We start from the raw sequence: 25,416 nt of genomic DNA, 5'->3' as shown, positions 1-25,416 counted from the left end.
GGTTCCGATTCTTCTTCCGGTTCCGATTCTTCTTCCGGTTCCGACTCTTCTTCCGGTTCCTCTTCGGGAACTTGTGAATCAGTCCACGAATCATTCCAATTTACATTTGACTCTTCACTATTATTAGGTGAGTCAATGGGACTTGTTCTAGAGGTAGACATCTATCACATAATATCAAACGCGTTAAGAGATTAATATATCACATAATATTCACATGTTAAAAATATATAGTTTCCAACAAAATTTGTTAAGCAATCATTTTTCAAGTAAACACGGTCGAAGTCCAGACTCACTAATGCATCCTAACAAACTCGATAAGACACACTAATGCAAAATTCTGGTTCTCTAAGACCAACGCTCGGATACCAATCGAATGAGTCAAAAACTAATGCATTGACGCCTTTGGATAGTAAATTTTTACTCGAATTAGCAAATGGTGAATTAATTTCAGCAGATAATATATGTAGAAATCGAGAAATTAAACTGGTTAGCGAAACATTTAAGATTGATCTGATACCAGTAGAGTTAGGGAGTTTTGATGTGATAATCGGTATGGACTGGTTGAAAGAAGTGAAAGCAGAGATCGTTTGTTACAAAAATGCAATTCGCATTATACGAGAAAAAGGAAAACCCTTAATGGTGTACGGAGAAAAGGGCAACACGAAGCTACATCTTATTAGTAATTTGAAGGCACAAAAACTAATAAGAAAAGGTTGCTATGCTGTTCTAGCACACGTCGAGAAAATACAAACTGAAGAAAAGAGCATCAATGATGTTCCCGTCGCAAAAGAATTTCCCGATGTATTTCCGAAAGAATTACCGGGATTACCCCCACATCGATCCGTTGAATTTCAAATAGATCTTGTACCAGGAGCTGCACCAATAGCTCGTGCTCCTTACAGACTCGCACCCAGCGAGATGAAAAAACTGCAAAGCCAATTACAAGAACTTTTAGAGCGTGGTTTCATTCGACCAAGCACATCACCGTGGGGAGCTCCTGTTTTGTTTGTCAAGAAGAAAGATGGTACATTCAGGTTGTGTATCGACTACCGAGAGTTGAACAAACTTACCATCAAGAACCGCTACCCACTACCGAGAATCGACGACTTATTTGATCAACTACAAGGCTCGTCTGTTTATTCAAAGATTGACTTACGTTCCGGGTATCATCAAATGCGGGTGAAAGAAGATGATATTCCAAAGACTGCTTTCAGAACACGTTACGGTCATTACGAGTTTATGGTCATGCCATTTGGTTTAACTAATGCACCAGCTGTGTTCATGGACCTTATGAACCGAGTGTGTGGACCATACCTTGACAAGTTTGTCATTGTTTTCATTGATGACATACTTATTTACTCAAAGAATGACCAAGAACACGGTGAACATTTGAGAAAGGTGTTAGAAGTATTGAGGAAGGAAGAATTGTACGCTAAGTTTTCAAAGTGTGCATTTTGGTTGAAAGAAGTTCAATTCCTCGGTCACATAGTGAACAAAGAAGGTATTAAGGTGGATCCGGCAAAGATAGAAACTGTTGAAAAGTGGGAAACCCCGAAAACTCCGAAACACATACGCCAGTTTTTAGGACTAGCTGGTTACTACAGAAGGTTCATCCAAGACTTTTCCAGAATAGCAAAACCCTTGACTGCATTAACGCATAAAGGGAAGAAATTTGAATGGAATGATGAACAAGAGAAAGCGTTTCAGTTATTGAAGAAAAAGCTAACTACGGCACCTATATTGTCATTGCCTGAAGGGAATGATGATTTTGTGATTTATTGTGACGCATCAAAGCAAGGTCTCGGTTGTGTATTAATGCAACGAACGAAGGTGATTGCTTATGCGTCTAGACAATTGAAGATTCACGAACAAAATTATACGACGCATGATTTGGAATTAGGCGCGGTTGTTTTTGCATTAAAGACTTGGAGGCACTACTTATATGGGGTCAAAAGTATTATATATACCGACCACAAAAGTCTTCAACACATATTTAATCAGAAACAACTGAATATGAGGCAGCGTAGGTGGATTGAATTGTTGAATGATTACGACTTTGAGATTCGTTACCACCCGGGGAAGGCAAATGTGGTAGCCGATGCCTTAAGCAGGAAGGACAGAGAACCCATTCGAGTAAAATCTATGAATCAAGATAATATTTATTTCTAATAATATAATATAATAATAATAATAATAATGATGATAATAATAATAATAATAATAATAATAATAATAATAAATAGTTATGGGTAAAGTCAACAGTTACATACATCTTTACAAGTACAAAAAGCACGAAGTCCATTTTTTTTTTAAAAAAAAAACCAGAACCTATGGTTAAGGAGATAGGGTAAAAGTGATCATGAATGTTTCTAGCTTACAATGCCATCATCCACACTGTTAAAAACTGTCATCATACATGCCATCAGAAACGGTTGCGCAAAACAAACAACACTTGATCAGACTCATCCTCTAATTCTGTTGTAATGCTTACCAGACACAATGAGTTGCATCTTCATCTACCACAACATTTCGAGGACATAGATGGGACAGCTTATTTTAAGTCATTTTTGTCGATTTGCATCTGGATGTCATTGGATTAGCTTGCCATTGATGGATAGTTTAGCAGTCGACGTTTATCAATATACAGTAGGTTATGCAGTTGTTCCTAATATTCAAGTGACCTTCCCCTATTGGTTTTAAAGCTAACTAAAATCACCATTATATAACGGCGGAGCCAGCAAACAAAGAAGAGGTATGAAATTTTTCCAATTAGTTATCTATTAATAAGATAACTACTTTATGATTATAATCTACAACGTTACACAGAAACAGGATAAAATCATGAAATCTGTAGCAGAATATACTCAATTCAAGTATCAAGTATATGAAAGAAAATAGGATTCCCTAAATTTTTATTTATAGATATTTTACACAATTCTAGTTAGTCTCTACCATAATCAGGTATATTAGGATTCAGTGAGCTACATAATATAATACAGATGTTTATTTATGACATAAGAAGCAAGATATATAAACACAAAGTATACTTTTATAAGTAAATTATTAAAAACTAAATAAAAACTTCAAAACTCGAAATACATACTAACATACATCGATAGGTTTATAAACTCAATTAAATAAGCTTTTGATGAACAGGACACCGTATTGATCTAAATCAATGCTTAATTTCCATAATGCTTTTGACTTTAGGAGCATAGAGTGAATAAACAACAGCTTGTCGTTTAGCAACCTGAAGATGAGACTTGCCGTCGGTGAACGCAGCGGCGATTGAAGACGGATCCGATAAGGTTTTATTGCCACGAAACGAATCAATTGTACGGCGCTTTGCGTATTCTCTGATGTTGTAATCAGAAAACTGACGAGCTGACCGAAGAAGTGACCGGAAAAGTGAAATGATTTCCGTACGAGACGGTGTTGATATAGCCGTCGCCATTTTTTAAAAATCCGGTAAAGGTGAATGAGAATTAGGGTTTGCGAGTAGAAAGTCGTGGTAGTTTCGTAGCCGATGTTTAAGACTCGGGTGTTTTTTTTTACAACGTGTTACCTTCTGGAACGGGCGATTTTGTAGATTCTTTAGGTTTAGCTAGGCCCAAAAGACGCATTTATCATTAAATGTGATCAAAGCATAAAATATCTTTATGAGTTAGGGTGTGTTTGAACGAAAGTAGCTGGAGCTGGAGCTGGAGCTTATGGGTATGTTTGAATGAAATTAGCTGGAGCTAGAGCTTATTGCTGGAGCTGGAGCTTATGGGCTAGAGCTGGAGCTAGAGCTTATTTTTAAAGCTGGTAGCTGGAGCTTATTATTTTTTATAAGTGTTTGGTAAACTAGCTGAAACTTATTTTTCAGTTCATAAGCTCTACTTTTTTTCATAATCTACTAGAAGTAGCTTATTTTTTGAGAGCTTATGATTTTCATAAGCTCTACTTTTTATGTCTACCAAACAAAGCTTATGACTTGGAGCTTATTAAAATCATAAGCTCAAGCTCCAATAAGCTCCCATAAGCTTCAAGAAGCTCTTGTGCCAAACACACCCTATGAGAAGGAGCTTGAGCTGGAGCTTATTTTTGAAGCTGGTAGCTGGAGCTTATTATTTTTATAAATGTTTGGTAAATTAGCTGGAGCTTATTTTTCAGTTCATAAGCTCTATTTTTTTTTCATAGGGTGTGTTTGGGTGACGAGCTTGTTGGAGCTTATGGGAGCTTATAGGAGCTTGAGCTTATGATTTTAATAAGCTCCAAGTCATAAGCTTCGTTTGGTAGAGAAAAAAAGTAGAGCTTATGAAAATCATAAGCTCTGAAAAAATAAGCTACTTTTAGTAGCTTATGAAAAAAAGTAGAGCTTATGAACTGGAAAATAAGCTCCAGCTAGTTTACCAAACACTTATAAAAAATAATAAGCTCCAGCTACCAGCTTAAAAAATAAGCTCCAACTCCAGCTCTATCTCATAAGCTCCAGCTACAAGTTTCAGCCCCAGCTACTTTCATCCAAACACACTCATAAGCTACTACAAGTAGCTTATTTTTTCAGAGCTTATGATTTTTATAAGCTCTATTTTTTTTTTTGTCTATCAAACGAAGCTTATGACTTGTAGCTTATTAAAATCATAAGCTCAAGCTCTCATAAGCTTCCATAAGCCCGAATAAGCTACGCGCCAAACACACCCTTAGAGAGAATCCAACAATTCAACTGACCAATTATAGCGTAACATGTGATGCGACAATCAAACTTGATTGAAAAAATATACTCCCTCCGTCCCTAAATTATTGTCCAGTATTCCATTTTGGGATGTCCCAAATTAATTGTCTACTTCCATAAATAGAAAGGAAAGGAGATATTTCATTGGTGGATCTGGAGAGAGAAGATATTTCATTGGTGGAGAAATAAAGTTAGTGGGATTTCCTAAAACTGTGTGTTTTTTGTCTGGAGACAATTAATCTGGGACGGATGGAGTATTATTTATTTTCAAAAATTTAATAAAAAAAATTGTTTTTTTTAAATTAACATGTCAACCCAATCACAATAATTTTGTATCTCAAATTTAATCACATGTGATTAAAAAAAAAATTAAATTATTTTTTTCAAAAAAAAAAAATTTCAATTTGTTTTTTCAATCACATGTGATTGGATTTGATACGAAGAATCACATGTGATTGACATGCAAAATCACATGTGATTCACTGCATGTCAAATACAATCACAAAAAAAAAAAAAAATTTAAAAAAAATAAAATCTTGAAAATAAATAATTCAAAAATAAAATAAAATAAATCAATCACATGTTATCGTCGCACTACATGTCGCACTCGGATATTTTCCTTGAATCTTAACTTAAAAGTTTGATTCATTTGAATATTCCTCTAAGGTAATAACATACTTTAGTCCAATAATGAATGTTTTTTTTTTTTAACAACGATTAGGATCACCCAAGGGGGACTAAACCACCCGTTGCGATCATTACCCGTTTCGACTATGCCGATTCAGTGATAATAACCTCGCTCCCATCGCTGCCCGGGAGAAAACCTTGTAACATCCCGCGTTTTTCCGTTAAATTTATTTTAACACCGTTTTTTTTTTTTTTAAATAATATCTTTCGTCATTTAATTTGGCATCTTTCGTTAACTAATGTTCATAATATCCTCGTTATTTAATTATAACGTCACCCGTTTACTCGAGCGTTTTAAATATTCGTTTGGTTATTTCCCGCACCCGCTTTGAAACTAGAGGGACCAAACTTGCAAAGAGGCCAAAGATTTGACTAGGTCAACTAGTCAAACCTTCAACCTCCTCCTCTCATTCATCTCTCTCTTTCTCCTTTTGATACTTCCAAATCCTCTCAACTTTCTAACATAAATTCATCATCTAAATCCGGATTTGGGAGCTAGCAACCAAATAAATTACATATTCTTGATCCTCTCATCATCCTCTTCGATTTGATGCTAACTACTTCGATTTTGGGTAACATTTCTAAAACACTAGATTTCTTTAAATTTGTGTTCTTGACTTAAAAGTGTGTTAATTAGTGTCTATGGCTCATTGTGATGTCGTGTATGTAATTTGTATGCTCGATTTGTTGTTTTTGGTGTAACTAGCTTGAATATGAAAATTGCTTGCTTAATCTTTGATTTTGGATGATTAAAAGTTGTTTAAATTGTTAAAGTTCATGTATTAAATGTATTACTAGCATCATTAGCTTCAAATTGATGTGTAGGTTGATTAAGAAAACTTCAAAAACATGATTATTGATTTTGAGATGTTTGACTAGGGTTTGATAGTTCTTGACATGAATTTTTAGATGCTTGAATGTCATGGAATGTTAATTGTTAGTGTTTAGTAGTAATGTATGCTTCATTACCTTCAAAACGGCATATCATATGTGTGAATTGGTTTCCCGAAACTCAAAATGCAATTGATGAACTTGAAACTTTGAAAATGGACTTTTATTGTTCGCTTGATGAGATTTCGGCTATTGTAAATGATGTTATTGTTGGACCATAAGTGCTTAGTTGTATTCCTCGTCAAAATACCTTTCCAACGATATATGATAGGCATTATAAGTGTTTGCGGGTCAAGAGTTGGGTTGGAAAAGGTTTTGGTTCGTGCATACTTTGAAAAACTGACCAGAATTCTCTGCCCAGATGGTGGCGCGGCGCGCCCCATCCCCGCGCGGCGCGCGGATTGGCCTGGTCAGATTCTGACCTCTTTGTCCCATTTCACGTGAAATGTTTGACTAGCTACCGACCTCCGATTCACATGAAACTTGTTCTAATATACTTGTATATGAATAATTAGCATAGAAAAATAGTCCGGGACCCGACCCGAACATGTTGACTTTTTCGTTGACTTTGACCCGACCAAGTTTGACTTTTTGTCAAACTTAGCCAATTAATTATGCAATCTTTCTAACATGATTCTATACTTGTATCTTGAATGAAACTTGACAATTTTCTTCACATGCTACATAATCGAGTCGTGTCGAGCCATAGGACTAATTGAACAACTTTGACCCTTCGTGACTATCGTTATTGATACAACCTACTTGTTTAGGTCGAGATTAGCTTTGTCTTTGCACGCGTTTACTCGTTGAAGTACTTTATTAACTCTTGCGCTCAAGGTGAGATCATAGTCCCACTTTTACTCTTTTTGAACTTATATTTGGGATGAGAAAACATAAACGATTCTTTTGAATTAAGTGAACACAAGAACGGGAAAACAAACATTCTACATACGAGTTTAGAACAAAAATCCTCAATTCGATTATCATTAGTTACACTTGACGGGTGTAAGCGAGAACTTATGTTATATGGCCATATGGGTTGACAACCCTCATCTTTGACGGTTCGCTACCGTCTACGGATGAAATATATTTTCGAGAATCAGTGTTTGTTCTAGCACTATGGATGGGGTATACAATGGATGGAATGTTAAGCTTTGATAATTGGGTGCTCGTGAATATTAACTTTTAGAATGTATTACTATTATTTCAACTTTGCAAACCTTGTGGTTCGACTTACTTACTTTTACTCACTTATTTACTTAAACCTATGATTTCACCAACGTTTTCGTTGACAGATTTCTATGTTTTTCTCAGGTCTTGCACGATATGTGATACATGCTTCCGCTCATTATTTGATACTTGCATTGGATGTCGAGTATACATGCATTTCATGGAGCGTCTTATGACTTTACTTTAAACCGTGTCGCCTAGATTTCATTTGTACTTATAACCTTGTAACTTAACTTTTGGTCGAACAATTCTTTTAAACTTTGGAAACAATCTTTATGTTGAAATGAAGGCGACATATTTTGGTCAAACGTTGTCATAAAGACTTATGACCAGGTAATGGGACCCATGTAGACGACGCCGTCACTTGACGATTTGTCGGGGTCGCTACAAGTGGTATCAGAGCTTTGGTTGTAGGGATTTAGAGTTCATTTGTGTCCACCCCGAGTCATAGGGTACATAGGTGAATCTAGACTACAACCGGCATATAGACTGAAGTAGGAATTACTTGACTATTTGTGCATTTATACTCGAACTCTTCTATCATATCTAACTCGTATTCGATCTTGATCTTACGTTGATAAATTTTGTTGACGCGCCACCTTGACTTTAGGAAGTAATGTTAAATGCACATGAGAATCAGGGTAATATAATTTCCGGGATTATATTACGGTGATTCACATGGACGTTCCGACATTATGACATAAAGAATTTAAGGCGAGTCAAGGAAAAATTTTCTCTCTATTCTTATTCCATATCACGGTTAGTATTGTTAAGAATACTAATCAACGATATTCTTGTGTCATGAAGGAACAATGGCTCACCAAGGTCAACACAATACCCCTCTCGAAACTCTAGAACAAGCTCTTCAACGAATGATAACCACCGCCGTGGGTACGGCCGTGGCCGATCACTTTTCCAACAACACCAATCGTGGAGCCGGTAATTCAAGCAAAGGTTGCTCCTACAAGAACTTCATGAAGTACAACCCTCCCACTTTCGATGGAACCGGAGGACCGGTTGTTCTCACCCGATGGTTTGAACAAATGGAGACCGTTTTTAACACAAGCGGTTGTCGAGACCAAGATAAGGTCAAGTTTTCCACCCTCACTTTCACCGGCATTGCTCTTTCGTGGTGGAACAAGTACGTACAATTGGTGGGTATCGATGAAGCCCACACACTCTCATGGACCGAATTTAGAGAAAGAATGATCACCGAATATTTTCTGCGCGACGAGACTCGAAGGCTCGAACAGGGTCTAAGGAATTTAAAAACGGTCGGGAATGACCTCGGAGCTTATAATCAACGGTTCACCGAACTAGTCTCAATGTGTCCAAATCTCATGACTCCCGAATCCCTAAGAGTCGAACTTTACATGGATGGCCTCCCTAAGAGCATTCAACACGGGGTAATGGCATCCCAACCCACTAACCTACAAGAGGCTTTAAACAAGGCCCGCCAAACTTTAGAAACGGCGAATGAAATGGAAGCACCGGCACCAATGGTCGAGAACCACCCGAGTAACAACAAAAGAAAATGGGAAGCCTCCCAATCAAGCAACCGCAACAATAACAACTTCACCAAAGAGCCCTTTTTCCCCGGCGACAAGAAAGGGTATGCCGGAAAACTACCTTTTTGTAACGAATGCCACAAGCATCACTTTGAAGGATGTGGCAGGTTTCGCCACCGGCGCCAAGGAAGTGGTCACATCGACAAACATTGTGGAAGTGCCACCCCCGTCCCTCGAAAGGGACCCAACACACAAAAGTCGGTCACTTGCTACGCATGTGGCCAAACGGGTCATTTTAGGAATGAATGCCCAAATAAGAAAATCAACCCCAACGCACGCCGTTAAACTTTCAACATCAACGCCTAGGATGCCCGAGACGACGATGGACTAGTCACGGGTATGTTTCTTCTCGAAATTCTCACGTTTCATGTTTATTCGATTCGGTTACCGTTAGACGTTTTATAATCAAGGCTCTGACTCATACTCTTTGCACTTCACCTTTTTCCCCTAGACACTACTTAGGCAATTTAAGTGACCAACGGAAAATATTGTGTGCCTATAAATTTTATTGGAGGATATACGTTAAGACTTTTGACTTGACACCTATAGAACTAGGGAGCTCGGAACCTATTCGTCAAAAAGAAAATGTTTCCCCATCATCTTGTATAGATTATTGTGAACTGAGTAATTTTCGGTTGGAAACCGATACCCTCTCCCTCGCATCCATGACCTCATGATTACTTGCATGAATCCCGTGTGTATTCCAAAACGACCTCCGTTCCGGTTATCATCAATTGGGGGTTAAGGGAGACGATGTCTCCTAAGCCATCTTCCGAACTCGCAACGTTAGTTGTAAATCTCTCTTAGTACCGTCGATTTATTTAGGACTCCGTCCGTATTCATGAACCTCCTAAACCACGTATGCAAACTTATCTAGACAAATCTGTTATCATATTTATAGATGACATCTTAACTTATTCAACTAAGTCCAATTTTCTAGACTATGATGTTAATGGTCAAGGCATTACAATCAATCTCGAAATCAAGCCACATGTAATCAGGGAACTCTCCCAACTCAGACTTGTATTCGTAAAAATCTTAGATCTCACCGGTTCTTACCGAAAATTCATTTCTGACTTTTCTCGTGTTACACGACTTTAATCTCTCCGCGATCGAACCTTGAGCGTGATTCTTCACACCAACATTTCTAGCTAAATTCGTACAACACCAGATGGGACTCAAATATGGAAATATTTCTACTTGGACGCCGAAAGGCATACTCCCTCGACTCGAAATCAACGGAACGGAAATTCGTTATTTTGCACGAAGAATTCAAATACTAAATTGTGGATCCGATCAATATTCTCGTCATCACGTACCACACTACATACCTCTGTTATTTCACCGTTACCGTCTGATATTACTGGAAATTAAGATAACACACAATCCAACGATACTTCACTCTTCTTTGACTTAACGCCCTTGTGTTTCTGATAATCGGCCAACTATTATTCAACCCCGAACTATACAACTACGTTTACTATCTCGTTTCTCTTTCAGACTTCAACTTTTGACAACTAGAGGCACGTTATGGCAACCTCGAGATGCAAGCTCATCCTATTCTAAGTCCTCATTTCACTCCTATCTTTATCGCTCGCATTTCCGTTTAAAGAAACTCCTTGTAACATTTCTCCATGGTTAGAGAAATTCCTCATATTACATTAGTATTCGCCACGAGGGTGAATAGTCCTAACGAACATTTTTCGAACCCTAACTGACTTGTTCAAACATATCCTAAGAGATTCTATTCTAACACGGAGTATCCTTGTCAATTATCCCGTATCGAAATACTCGTTTCGCCTCTAGTTTTACAAGAAACCTTGGAGACCCGCTTAGACATGAGTACCGCGTACCACCCACAAACAGACGAACCGAACAAACGAACGATTTACGTCTTCGAAAGACATGTTTCAAACTTGCATGGTCGCTTTTAGTAGATCCCTCTTACAACAGTAGTTACCACTCGTGTGTTCACACGCACTTTCCGAAACTCTATATGACCGCTAATGTCATACCCCTATTCGTTGGACCAAAGCATGTGGCAAACAAAACACCGAATCTTAACTCATCCAAGAAACAACAATTGAGATAATCCAAGTCCGAGAAGGGCTCGAGACGACCCGTAGTCGCCCAAAAGAGTCATACCAAACTTAGATGAAAACCTCACAAATCCCAGTGTGTAACCGCGTAATATTGAGAAACCGCACCTTGGAAAGGTGTAATCCATTTTGGGAAATCGAGAAAGGCTATATCCGCAATATCGAACCTTTTGAAACCTTGGGGCGTATTGGAACCGCTTCCTATCGTTTAGAACTTCCGACTCAATTAAGTTTCCGTTTACCCTACATTTCGTGTAACAAACTTAGAAACGTGTCCTGCGGAACAGGAACGTGTAAATCCTTCTAGATGCACCAACTATTGATGACAAACTCCTCCTCATAGGAAAAACCGGCTGAACTTGTGGATCGTAAAACCAAGCCCTAATACAACGTAACACCCCGACTATCCGGATTCGTGGAATGTCCAAGAAAGTACCTTCAGTCATTTGTAGAGTTACTACACTAGGTCTCGAGTAAGAGACATCGACTATTACTTCCAACTAAATTTCGGGACGAAATTTCTTTTGAGGTGTGGATAATGTAACATCCCGCGTTTTTCCGTTAAATTTATTTTAACACCGTTTTTTTTTTTTTTTTAAATAATATCTTTCGTCATTTAATTTGGCATCTTTCGTTAACTAATGTTCATAATATCCTCGTTATTTAATTATAACGTCACCCGTTTACTCGAGCGTTTTAAATATTCGTTTGGTTATTTCCCGCACCCGCTTTGAAACTAGAGGGACCAAACTTGCAAAGAGGCCAAAGATTTGACTAGGTCAACTAGTCAAACCTTCAACCTCCTCCTCTCATTCATCTCTCTCTTTCTCCTTTTGATACTTCCAAATCCTCTCAACTTTCTAACATAAATTCATCATCTAAATCCGGATTTGGGAGCTAGCAACCAAATAAATTACATATTCTTGATCCTCTCATCATCCTCTTCGATTTGATGCTAACTACTTCGATTTTGGGTAACATTTCTAAAACACTAGATTTCTTTAAATTTGTGTTCTTGACTTAAAAGTGTGTTAATTAGTGTCTATGGCTCATTGTGATGTCGTGTATGTAATTTGTATGCTCGATTTGTTGTTTTTGGTGTAACTAGCTTGAATATGAAAATTGCTTGCTTAATCTTTGATTTTGGATGATTAAAAGTTGTTTAAATTGTTAAAGTTCATGTATTAAATGTATTACTAGCATCATTAGCTTCAAATTGATGTGTAGGTTGATTAAGAAAACTTCAAAAACATGATTATTGATTTTGAGATGTTTGACTAGGGTTTGATAGTTCTTGACATGAATTTTTGGATGCTTGAATGTCATGGAATGTTAATTGTTAGTGTTTAGTAGTAATGTATGCTTCATTACCTTCAAAACGGCATATCATATGTGTGAATTGGTTTCCCGAAACTCAAAATGCAATTGATGAACTTGAAACTTTGAAAATGGACTTTTATTGTTCGCTTGATGAGATTTCGGCTATTGTAAATGATGTTATTGTTGGACCATAAGTGCTTAGTTGTATTCCTCGTCAAAATACCTTTCCAACGATATATGATAGGCATTATAAGTGTTTGCGGGTCAAGAGTTGGGTTGGAAAAGGTTTTGGTTCGTGCATACTTTGAAAAACTGACCAGAATTCTCTGCCCAGATGGTGGCGCGGCGCGCCCCATCCCCGCGCGGCGCGCGGATTGGCCTGGTCAGATTCTGACCTCTTTGTCCCATTTCACGTGAAATGTTTGACTAGCTACCGACCTCCGATTCACATGAAACTTGTTCTAATATACTTGTATATGAATAATTAGCATAGAAAAATAGTCCGGGACCCGACCCGAACATGTTGACTTTTTCGTTGACTTTGACCCGACCAAGTTTGACTTTTTGTCAAACTTAACCAATTAATTATGCAATCTTTCTAACATGATTCTATACTTGTATCTTGAATGAAACTTGACAATTTTCTTCACATGCTACATAATCGAGTCGTGTCGAGCCATAGGACTAATTGAACAACTTTGACCCTTCGTGACTATCGTTATTGATACAACCTACTTGTTTAGGTCGAGATTAGCTTTGTCTTTGCACGCGTTTACTCGTTGAAGTACTTTATTAACTCTTGCGCTCGAGGTGAGATCATAGTGCCACTTTTACTCTTTTTGAACTTATATTTGGGATGAGAAAACATAAACGATTCTTTTGAATTAAGTGAACACAAGAACGGGAAAACAAACATTCTACATACGAGTTTAGAACAAAAATCCTCAATTCGATTATCATTAGTTACACTTGACAGGTGTAAGCGAGAACTTATGTTATATGGCCATATGGGTTGACAACCCTCATCTTTGACGGTTCGCTACCGTCTACGGATGAAATATATTTTCGAGAATCAGTGTTTGTTCTAGCACTATGGATGGGGTATACAATGGATGGAATGTTAAGCTTTGATAATTGGGTGCTCGTGAATATTAACTTTTAGAATGTATTACTATTATTTCAACTTTGCAAACCTTGTGGTTCGACTTACTTACTTTTACTCACTTACTTACTTAAACCTATGATTTCACCAACGTTTTCGTTGACAGATTTCTATGTTTTTCTCAGGTCTTGCACGATATGTGATACATGCTTCCGCTCATTATTTGATACTTGCATTGGATGTCGAGTATACATGCATTTCATGGAGCGTCTTATGACTTTACTTTAAACCGTGTCGCCTAGATTTCATTTGTACTTATAACCTTGTAACTTAACTTTTGGTCGAACAATTCTTTTAAACTTTGGAAACAATCTTTATGTTGAAATGAAGGCGACATATTTTGGTCAAACGTTGTCATAAAGACTTATGACCAGGTAATGGGACCCATGTAGACGACGCCGTCACTTGACGATTTGTCGGGGTCGCTACAAACCTTGAAACCGATCCAAGGGCACAACCAAGTAAATTCCCCCTCCTCTTTACCCACCCCAAACGATATGGGAAAGGTGTCATGTGTGAATACTTGAGGGATGACATAACTTAATTCTCCGGTGACACACTCAACACTGTAAATAACTTAAGTGAAATATTAATGATTTCGAGAGAGTTGCTTAATGTTGCGTCCACCATCGATCGGACATACTAAAACGATGATTATAGATTTGTAGGGTTTAATATTTAAGAAACATATCTGAAAACTTTAAGAATGAGTGAGTTGAGAAAACTTGATTAGTCCAAATGCTTTGTATGCTATAATATGTGTAGAACGTGCTAAATTCGCAGATCTTTCTTCCATTAAATATGGGAATGAAATCGGGATAATCAATATCCGATAATCTAACCCTTCAAGACTCTCTCTAAAAGAACAGTACTCTTTTCTCTCTATTCTGGTTACATCTTTGTGCCGCCGCTGCTGCCATTAATGGCCTCCGACAGCTCGCCGGAGGTCAGGCTTCTTTTCCTTTTCGCTTTTTACAGCTTTCCTCTTCTTATCCTCACAGATACAAGCTTTGTTCTCGATTTCAGAGCGTGATGTTTTCCGGCAGCTCTTCTCTGTTGGATTCTGGCAGCAGGCGGCGAACGCCGTGGGTTTTCCACACGCGTTATGCTCGTTGGGGTGTTTATGGGGGTTCTTTTCGGTTACTTCTCTCTGTGTATCTTGGATGGCCTTGTTTTGTATCGTCGGAGACTGTTTTGGGACTCTCTTTCATCTTCTCCGCAGGCGGCGACCTCTATTCGGAGGTTTGTGGTAGTTGATGATTTGGTACTCCTTTTATTTTGTTCTGTCTCCTTTATCTTTCGTTTGTATGCTTGTACTTTTGAGATCCGGTGTCTTCGCCGGAGACTTTTTTCTGCCGGTTGTATCTTGTAAGCCCGGATCTGATCTGTTTCTTCTTTGTTTCTTTTATTTTTTATAAAATGGCATTTTTTAGTAGATGGATCTGGTAGGACCTTTTCCGTTTGATGGTGGTCTTGCTTGAACCTACTACCGGTTCCGGTGAGATCATGTTTCTCCGGCGAACGATGGTGGGTCTCGCTGTGAGAGACCAGCGGGAAGGTGTGTGGATCTTTTTACTTCTCTTTTTTTCCTTGATTCTACTGCTCTCCTTTGTCTGCTGTTGCGTTTTGGTGGTGGTCGACTTTCTTGGCCGGATTCCGGCCGGATTAGGCTGCTGAAGTGGGTTGTGGCAGGTTGTTCCTTCCGTTTGCTTTGTTTTCATTTCGTGGTTCTGCTCGTTCCATCTTCCTCGTCGTTGGGTTCGGTACGGTTCGATCCTTGCGTTGTTGCCGCCTTAGCGACTTCGGTCGTTAAGCGCCAAAAAATTGGGGTATTGGGGGTTTCTCTCGGTTGTTTTTCCATTGTCTGTAGGTTGGTTTGCAACTGGCTTGGGTTTCTAGGTGGTTCTTTTTGGGTTCGCTTGGTTTTCTGGCTAACGAGAGTTTCTTTCGGTATTCTGGTTGCGGTCTCGAGGCGGGTGTTCTTGGGTTGCCCGGCGGGCAGTTTTGTGGATGGTTAGCGAAGCTGAGGTGGGCACGATTCACAGAGGGGTGTGTAGATTAGAGGTTTTTTCAGATTTGATGTTTGGATGAGAGTTTGTATGGTGTTGGGTGTCAATTGTAGTCTAGTTTTAGTTGGATCGGTTTGTGTTTGCCGACTTGTTAGGCGAAGGTTTCAATAGTGACATGTGTATGTTGACTACGGTTTGTGTTATTTGTCTGTTGTAGCGGTCAGTAGATCGTTGTGTTGGTTCAATCAGTCCGAAGGGACTGCAAACTTTGTAACTCATCTGATCATTAGATCATTTTATATATATATATATATATATATATATATATATATATATATATATGTGTGTGTGTGTGTGTGTGTGTGTGTGTGTGTATTTTGCCAAAAAAAAAAAAAAAAAAAATTCAATATCCGATATAAATATTGATACATTACTTTAATACTTATTCAACCTAGTTGCATTTTATTCAGATTTTTCTTCTTAAAATAAAAGACATGTTTGACAACAAGCTTTTTGGAGCTTTTTGGAGCTTTTTGAAGCTTTTAACTTTTAGCTCTTGTAAAAAAGCTCCTTACTAATAAATAATCTTCGTTTGGTTCAAGAGCTACTAGCTTTTAAGAAAGAGAAAAAGCTTCTTTTTCTGAACGCTAATACCACAAGCGTTTGTGGATTTGAAAGAGCTTTTTGTTTCTAAATTACCTAAATAGCCCATCGTGCCACGTTTTATGCATTATGGACACCTTGTCTTATGTACGAGTATAAATTATTTGAATATTAGTTAGTTCGTGGATCTCATAATTATTAGATTATGCAATTATATAGATTATTAATTATTATTATTATTAGTTCCGACTAAAAACCACTTCAACTCTATTTTGTGTATATAGTAGAAATGCTATTCGATATATAACTATTTATTGACCTCCTTACTGTAATGTTCAAATCAATCGTTATACAATTTTGATTTATGGTATGCTATTACAAAGTTTCTATAATGATATTTAAAATAATGATATTTAAGTATTTTTTTCTAGTGTTCATTTTTGTCATTTTACTTATTTTATAACAGCTTCAGCTACTTTGTCAAACAATTAAATACATTTAAAAAGCTTCAGCTAAACGCTTTCAGCTAAACGCTTGCAGCTAAACGCCTGCAGCTAAACGCTTGCAGCTTCCAGCTAGTTTTGCCAAACATACCCAAAGTAGACTAATATTTCAACGGACCAGGGCCGGATATTGGACCGTGCAACCCGTGCAGCCGCACAGGGCCCAATATCTATAGGGGCCAAAAAAATATATTCTAATGTTGCATATCTAGGCCCATTATTCATACATGAGTCCATTTGATAATTAATAATTTGAAAAACTAAAAGAAAAAACACATCATACCATGTTTTCTATTGGATCTGATACTACGTTTTCTACGTCCGTTATTTTAATTGATGATAGTAATTATGACTTTATTAGTATTATTCAACTTTATTATTATATCATTGAAATTTTTTTGTATATAAGGGTCCACTTTTATTTATGGCACATGACCCATAAATTTGACAGGACGGCCTGCAAATGGCCTGCAAATGACGTGGTTACTAATTTTGCATTGCACGACTCAAATATTAATTTTGTACAAAAAGGTGTTGTTTGTTTTTCTGTTTACAGATTTTATTATGTTTTATGTCTACGCTTGCAAAAGTTTTTATTGCTCACTAGTTTTTGAACGAGGTTACATATCAAATGTAATTTCTTGAGTCGTATAAAAGTCTATTAAAATGCTCACTAGTTTATTTGGAAATAAAAATGTTACCAAAATAAAAGACCAAATACGAATTCTCTAAAGTGAGGTATTAACTAGTAAACAAATTCATATATCAAGAATGCAAATCAATTACAATACAAATGTATTACAAATTCGACAATCGAGCGGAAAAAAAATCGACGCGAAATAGTGGATGGTAATTTGAAAAAAGCGTAGATTTGTTTGTTATTCGTTAGTGGGTCTTGTTTGTGTACTAATTTCCTTGTTTGGTTACTTTCGGTTATTTCCCTTAATGTAAGTGTTCAGGGATGTAGTTTCGTTGAGGCTCGATAGTTTTTATAGTCTTCAGCTTTTTTTAGGTATGAGCATCTTCGATTTCATTATTGTATTATTTGGTCGAAGTTGTTTTCTTTTAAAAAATGTTTTTTGTTTTCTATAAGTTTTCGTTATTTTCGCGATAAAATAAAATAAACGCAAAGCAATAATTTTTCTAAACATAACCCTTTAAGACATACATCACTTGTACATTGTTAATAAGCACTCTAAATAACTACCATACTAACTTTCATGTATCATTATTAAAGCTTTTATTATTTTCTTAAGCATAGCTACAAGGGCTAATAATAAAAAATTTCAAAAATGTAAAAACAACCGCAACAACTTAGATTGATTAGTTTAGACCATCTTCAATGGGGCGTGTTAGCCCTTTGTGTGCTCGAAACAGTCAACACACCTTCAACACGCATCTAGTGCGGCATGTTGGAGGCCTCCAAGTGGCGTGTGTGCTTGGAGAAGTGGAAAAGTAGTTGACATGCATATATAATGGCCGATTTTGATTGGTCCAAATTTTTTTTATTTTTTTTAACTTATTATCCATTATTTCTCTTCACTTCCAATCATATTTTAATACATCACCTAACACGTCACTCAACAAGCCACCTCATTATTTTCTAGTTTACCAACACACCTGTCACGACAGCGTCAAACACCCCACCCTACCCCCAACATGACACTTTTAACCATCACAATTGAAGATGGTCTTACGGATCTAGAGTATTGTTGTTAAGGAAAATAAGAAACATAGTATGCATATGTTATTTCGGTTAAAATTTTAAGTTTCATACTATATTTTAAAGTGATCAAAAGTAATATATCAAATCATAACTATTACCTTCAGTACTTACATCTTACATACATGTACAGATGTACTAGTATCCAAAATTTTGAAAGAACGTAACCCATCTTTGCATTAGAGCACTCTCAATGGAGATGTTAAAGTTTTGGCAATATTCTAGCCAATAATTGGCAGCATTGGGAGCAAAGTGCCAAAGTAATGCCAATCTTAGCAAGTCAATGATTTTGTGAATGTTGAGCATAAATCATCACGGTCTTTATTAGTTTAATAGGTTGTACATTTTGCTTTAATGTGTACTATGATTTATTTAATTAATTTATAGCGGTTGAGAAAATGTGTGATGATTTGGAAGTGATATGTGATGAAAAGAAAATATGAAGAAAATAGGGATGTGGCACTTATGTGGTAATGTGTTAATTTAAAGAAGGGTTTTATCGAGGGAGTGTTTTATGCACGTATCACTTTTTATCCAATTTACAAAATAAGCTGTTGATAGTTAATACACTACACATAACCACTTTTTAGGTAAAACGAAAAAATTATGATTCATAAATATAATGCTTGCTTTCCTTTTCAACCATAATACATAACAATTTTAGCATAGTGTGGATTGAAGATTAGTATTTGACATATCTGAACATGTGTTACTAATGAACCAATTGAGTAAAAAATGAGTTTTTTTAAATGCAAGTTGCAATAGATATAATGCATGAACAGAAAAATAAATAACCAAATACCCACCCAAAAACTTGAATAAATTGGCACCTTATCATTCAAATACATACTCATATCTTCTAAAACATAAGTTTTGAATAAGTTTGTTCGACAAATTTGCAACCCTAATTGATGATCTCCCTAACCAACCAATCGAGACTTGGGTATGCGAAATACAAAACAAGAAAAGACGGAACAGCAAACAGAATCGTAATGAGTATGTACACTGCTAATATGATTGCACTTGCAGGTATGGCATATAGCACAATAAGAAGAAATATAAAGACCAACGGAAACTTAGCTGTTAGATGAACGAAAAAGACTAGCGACTTACGAAGAGACAAGTGTAGTCTTTCTGTAACAGAATGAGTAACCCGAGAATCATGATTATGGTCTGAGTCATAGGTAAATGGGCCAACACGGGTATTAGCCCGGCTGGACTGACCAGTGGTCCAACCATGGTTCCATGACCAAGAAGACACGGGTACATGGTCTCCACAAGAAGATGAATGAGACTTAACCCGATCACCATTCATGCTTTCGACCATCCAAAGAAGAAAGTAGTTCTTTTTCGGAAACTTGAGGTTTCCTTTGTAGACTAAACGAAACGATAACAAGTTGCACCAAGGGCACGATATGAAAAACGGGAGTTGAATGGGGAGAGTTGGTAGTTTCACGACAGCCCATTGAAGACCGAGGACACAGTTCTTACAGAGAGTATGACCACACCATAACACATAAGGTACGTTTTCTACAATGTTAAAGGATTCACAACAAATCGGGCACTCAAAACCTTCTTCTCCACTGTTGGTTTGTGAGATCTCGTCATCTGAGCAGTCGGAAGACACGTGAGTTGGTCGTAATGAATTGTGCTTTAGTCCAGAGTTACCAGTAATCGCGTTTGAAGCAAAACCCCACATGTTGAGCACGACAGTTTTATTCGCAAAACCAGCTGGTCAGATTCATCTCTGCAAAATAAATAAATCTTCAAAAGAGATAATGAAATCAAGAACAACATATAGACAACTTTAGTATACTTTATTGTTCACCTATTGCTTTAGATTGATGTACAACGGATGGCATACAAATTAGTTGATTAACGACAGAAGTCAAGGGACCAAGGGTGCGCTTGATAATACATAATGATTAAGCGCTCAATGATTCATAATCTGAATGATTCAAAGGCGAATAACAAAAAGATGTTTGATAATCAATATGAACGAACAATATGAGTGAGGTAACATTAATTACCTTATTAACGTTTTAAATGAATAATAATTAAATATAACTATTCGGTATCATACGTAATTCAGAGGTCAGAAATAAACGCACTGAAGCATTCAGCAACCATTCAAATTAAGGGACTTTATCATATTTATCCCTCCTAAACCCATAAATTACATATTTCCCCAAAATACAACTTTTCAATGCATAAAGTACAAAGATTTTAATGCATATTTGGGGATATATGTAATTTATAAGTTTATGAGGAGGAAAGCTATCAGAGAATAGACCACCCAATCAAAATATTATCTTTTAGGCACATTACCCATGAATTCTATAAATTCTAGCACATAAAGGAAAACCACAAAGGAGGCAAACGCAATTTAACAAAACCATACAAATTCTAATGCAAAATTTTAAATAATCGTGTGATCTAGTCGTTTTCTTCTTTCTAAAACCTTCAGTGAGAACAAGTGTCATTGCTTATAAAAAGATTTCCTTTTTCATTTCGACAACCTTTAATGATTATAATCAACAAGGATATGTGATATGTAATTAAGCAAGCTTTAAAAGTCCCATACGAAATGTCAAATGTGGGTTCACAAGTTATAAAGAGTTCATCTTTCAACCATATTTTTCTAAACAATGTGCAGATAGATAACCAAATAATTGATATACATCACATAACATTTTAAGCTCAAGTAACTGAAAAAATGCGTACACGCAAGATATATTTAGGCTTAAATCTTGGAAAATTTAGCTCAAATTCAAGCTCAAGCATAATATATCCCAAATTATGGGAATATGATTATACTAATCGAATTTCGGATTATACTATGATGAGAAAACAGAAAATTTCATCGATCAATCAAAACAAACCCTAGATTTCATTCATGTACAATCATTAAACATTATAGCCAATAACACAACACTAGAGAAATTAATCAGAGCCCTAATTATCTTACAAAAATATATTCAATTACACAGAACGTATTCGGTATTAACGAATTGAATCGATCAGATAGCAGATACCGATATATACCTGAATATATCTATGATTTATGCTTTGTTTACCGAATGATTTTGTTTAAGCTGAACATCCAACACACCACCGGATTTAGAGATGCAATTTCAGTTTTTTTTTTTTTTTTACAGAGTGTCAGAAATTGTGATAATTTAGAGAGAGAAAACATGGGAGGAAAGATGTAACGGTGATCAATTTGCGACAACATTGTTACAAGTGTGAGGATCAGAATGATCGGGTGAATCGCAGCTTCACTGTACTTGTCTACATCTTACGCTTTCCCTTGTGGCCTATCTGTGTGGGCTGAACATGGATTGGGCTTACAAATAGGCCCATTTACTCATTTAGTAGTTTATTTTGTAGGAGTGTTTAGATCGGGGAATCATACAAAAATAAACGTTTTCACCCATTTTCCTTATCCCTTAAATGATTGTGAGAACATCAAAACATGTGAGCACAATTGATTAAAAGCATATTCATTTCATAAGGTTAGGCATCTGGTAAATAGGTTACTAAACCAGTTTGTTAGGTTTCGTCTTTGTTGCACTGAGGCCGGCTTGGATCACATGTATTTTGATTTTGATAATTATTTTCATCTTTTGATAAAAAAAATTTAGTTATATACGTTCTTTATTTTTTGCCAAAAAAACAGAGAATAGGTTACTATATTTTTTCTTTTTGGCAAAAGTAACGATAACATATAATCAAGTCTTTTCATCAATCGATGAAAAAGACGAAAAAATACAATCGAACCAAACACAAATCAAGGCTCGAAAGCAGTAAACGTTCCCTAAAACTAAACAAAGAGCCTAAAAAGCTAACTAATCCCGAGTCTTGAGCAACCAAAACACTAAAACGCACACGAGACATTATCAAAAACCACAACCAATACAACATACAAATCTAAATATACTTAATATATACTAGTAATAGTAATAACATATATATAGAATGAGCTACAATCAGTTTAGTACACCTCAAGAAGGTGTGATGGTGATTGACTTCCAGTCTCACATAATATAGTATCTTATGTAGTTCCACAGCTCATATTGGATCAAAACATTGGACACAAAAGGTCCATCCATCACATACATAATTCTATCGAATAGCCAAATCAACTGATTCAGCACAAAAATAGACTAAAAAGGCATATTTATTCTCATAAAGTAACAAGTACTCAACATGAAATCAACTGAAATCCAAATGATCACTTTCATAACTTAAAAAACTCATGGTACAAAATATGTTTGTCCTTCCCCAGTTATCCAAACACATTACACCCCCTAAATATACAAACATCATTTCTTCATTTCACAACTAAGCCCATGAAATCCATACACCAAAGTTGACTACTTTGAATCTTTACTCAGCAAGTACTTCTTAAGAACATCCATAACCGACCCAAAATCCGCCTTAACATTAACCGGCGGATTAGCCAACTTACAAGCCATATCCGGGATCGCTTTCGAATGATAATCAATCTTCGACTGAGTAAACTTCAACCCATGTGCCGTACTCACCACAACAGTCCTATCAGTAGGCCGAATCACACCCTTGTTCCTCAACTTAGCTAAAGCAGATAACGCAACACCAGTATGCGGACAAATAAACATCCCAGTTAAATCCGCTTGTGTCATTGCATCCATTAATTCTTCCTCAGTAGCTTCCTCAACAATCCCATCGCTGTTCTTTAAAGCGTAAACAGCCCGATCGATCGAAACCGGGTCACCAATCTGTATAGCAGAAGCAAAAGTCGTTTGCGCCTTCACAGGACTAAAATCAGACCACCCGGATTTATAATATAAATAAAGCGGATTAGCATTCGCAGCTTGAGCACACACAAGTCTCGGAATCCTATCAACTAATCCCAACTCTTTACACATGTGAAATCCTTTATAAAACGCGTAAATATTCCCTAAATTTCCACCTGGAACAATCACCCAATCCGGTACCTCCCAATCAAACTGTTGCAAAATCTCGATAGCAGCAGTCTTTTGTCCTTCTAACCGCAAACTATTCAAAGAATTGGCCAAATAAATCGGTAATTCAGCAGTCACTTCCCTAACTAACTGCATACAACCATCGAAATCAGTATCAAGACTCAACACAAACGCACCATTCGCAATCGGTTGAACCAATTGCGCCATCGAAATCTTATTCGCAGGCAAAAAAACAATACTAGGAATACCAGCAGCTGCACAGTAAGCCGATAACGCGGCTGAAGTATCACCAGTAGACGCGCAACCAACACCGACAACAGGGCGGTTCATTTTACGTAATCGGTTAACTTGACTAACTAAAACAGTCATACCTAAGTCCTTAAAACTACCAGTATGACTAATACCACAATGTTTAACCCATAAATCATTCATGCCCATAAACTGTTTACCATAACGCTCAGCCCAAAACATATTAGAATTACCTTCGAATGCCGATACGATATCATCTGAATCGATCTCCGGTAACACCCATTCCTTTTTCGACCAAACGCCCGATCCGTACGGCCAATTAGTCTTCCCAATTCGTGAATCAAACAACGATTTCCAATAATTTCCATCGAACTCTTTTAACGCTTCCATATCGTGCTGAACATCGAGTAACCCGCCGGATCGTGATCGGTACACGATTTCGTCTAACGAGTATGATTCCGTACAGGATGGATCGGCGTTGAAGGGGACGTATTTGGCGGAGAAGTTGTTGTGTTCGGAGGAACAACGGCGGTGAGCTTCTTGTCGGATGTTTTCGTCGGCGGGACGGCGGTGTTTGATTGCTGGAGCTGCGGTGTCGGTTGGTTTGTCGGATGATGAGATTGTGGCTTTGATTGAATGGAATTTGGGGTTTTGATTGGTAATGGTGGTCCTAGGGTTAGGGTTTTGGGGAGTGAGGAGAAAAGGGGATGAACGAAGAAGAGAAGATGCAGCCATTTTTTTGGTGAGATTAGGGATCAGTGGTTGATTGCGGCGAGTATGGGGTGTTTTAAAATGTACTCCGTACATTTACAGGTTGGTGTAGTGTTAAAAAGGTCAAAATTTGTGGCCTATCAAACTTTAGTACTAGTATAGTATTTTAATATATGTATTTTTTATTTTTGAACGATCATATTCCGGAAGAAAACTCAACTCGTGACGATGTTGGCAGTACCATCGAAGATTGAAAAAACTCCGAAGCCTTCCCAAATCGTATCGATGTTTACAGTACCATCAAGGGTTGGAAACTAACGCTTGAAATGAGAATTGAACTTGGATTAGCAGTACCCTATTGTCAAAATTTGGTATGTCATGTAGCAAACTAGATTAAATTCCAGGCAGGAGTTAAAAAACTCATGAAAATTTGATTCTACCATTTTCATGTCGTCTAATTATTTTTATTTTATTATTTTTATTTCTTTTTAAACTTTTTCCTACTTAAAGGCCGGAGGTCCTCTCGGAAGTAATCTCTTTATCCGTCGAATAGAGAGAGAGATGACTTTCTCTACTTTTGAGTGTTTCACTCTGGGTGAAGAAATGACTTGCCTTTATTCTCGGATAGGGGAATGATTGTCTACATCTCACCTTCTCATACACTACTTATGTGTTATTGGGTTTTGTTATTGTTGTTGTTATGTAGCAAACTAGACAATAGTAAAATCAAACCAAGAAACCAAACAACTACTCCGTAAATGGCTTATGAGTACTTTACTGTAACAAAATTACAGTAGTAAACTAGAAACTTACCAAAGCTAATAGTAGAAACTGGTCCCAATTCCTTAGTTTAGCAAATTCTATTAGTTAGCCTATCTAAGCTCTTCTAGTGATACATCCTTGAATTTTCTAATACTTATCTTTTGTGGATTCTCCATTTTTTTTTTTTTTTTTAGTTACTCAGGAACCCCCTACGA

The 25,416-nt window shown here is 36.9% G+C and overlaps 2 protein-coding genes across 3 annotated transcripts; both read right to left on the bottom strand.

Annotated features, from left to right (window-relative positions):
* Window positions 1–19,349: 19,349 nt before the first annotated feature.
* Window positions 19,350–21,708, bottom strand: LOC139848269 (uncharacterized). 2 transcript variants are annotated; one of them, XM_071838005.1, is made up of 3 exons: window positions 21,558–21,708; window positions 20,341–20,460; window positions 19,350–20,259 (listed from the first exon to the last, which is right to left on the bottom strand). In XM_071838005.1, the coding sequence occupies exon 3, from the start codon at window positions 20,209–20,211 to the stop codon at window positions 19,417–19,419; it is 795 nt and encodes a 264-aa protein (XP_071694106.1). In that variant the 5' UTR covers window positions 20,212–20,259; window positions 20,341–20,460; window positions 21,558–21,708; the 3' UTR covers window positions 19,350–19,416. The 2 variants fall into 2 exon arrangements, with proteins under 2 accessions (XP_071694106.1, XP_071694105.1); XM_071838004.1 differs by lacking the exon at window positions 20,341–20,460.
* An 826-nt stretch (window positions 21,709–22,534) lies between these two features.
* Window positions 22,535–24,535, bottom strand: LOC139847036 (threonine synthase, chloroplastic-like). The gene has a single exon (XM_071836633.1). The coding sequence runs from the start codon at window positions 24,533–24,535 to the stop codon at window positions 22,889–22,891; it is 1,647 nt and encodes a 548-aa protein (XP_071692734.1). The 3' UTR covers window positions 22,535–22,888.
* Window positions 24,536–25,416: the final 881 nt, after the last annotated feature.

The sequence above is a fragment of the Rutidosis leptorrhynchoides genome, chromosome 5, assembly GCF_046630445.1.
Source record: "Rutidosis leptorrhynchoides isolate AG116_Rl617_1_P2 chromosome 5, CSIRO_AGI_Rlap_v1, whole genome shotgun sequence".
NCBI classification, from domain to species: domain Eukaryota; kingdom Viridiplantae; phylum Streptophyta; class Magnoliopsida; order Asterales; family Asteraceae; genus Rutidosis; species Rutidosis leptorrhynchoides.
The sequence above is the reverse complement of the archived record's forward strand: the minus strand, read 5'-3'. Positions and strand labels throughout refer to the sequence as shown.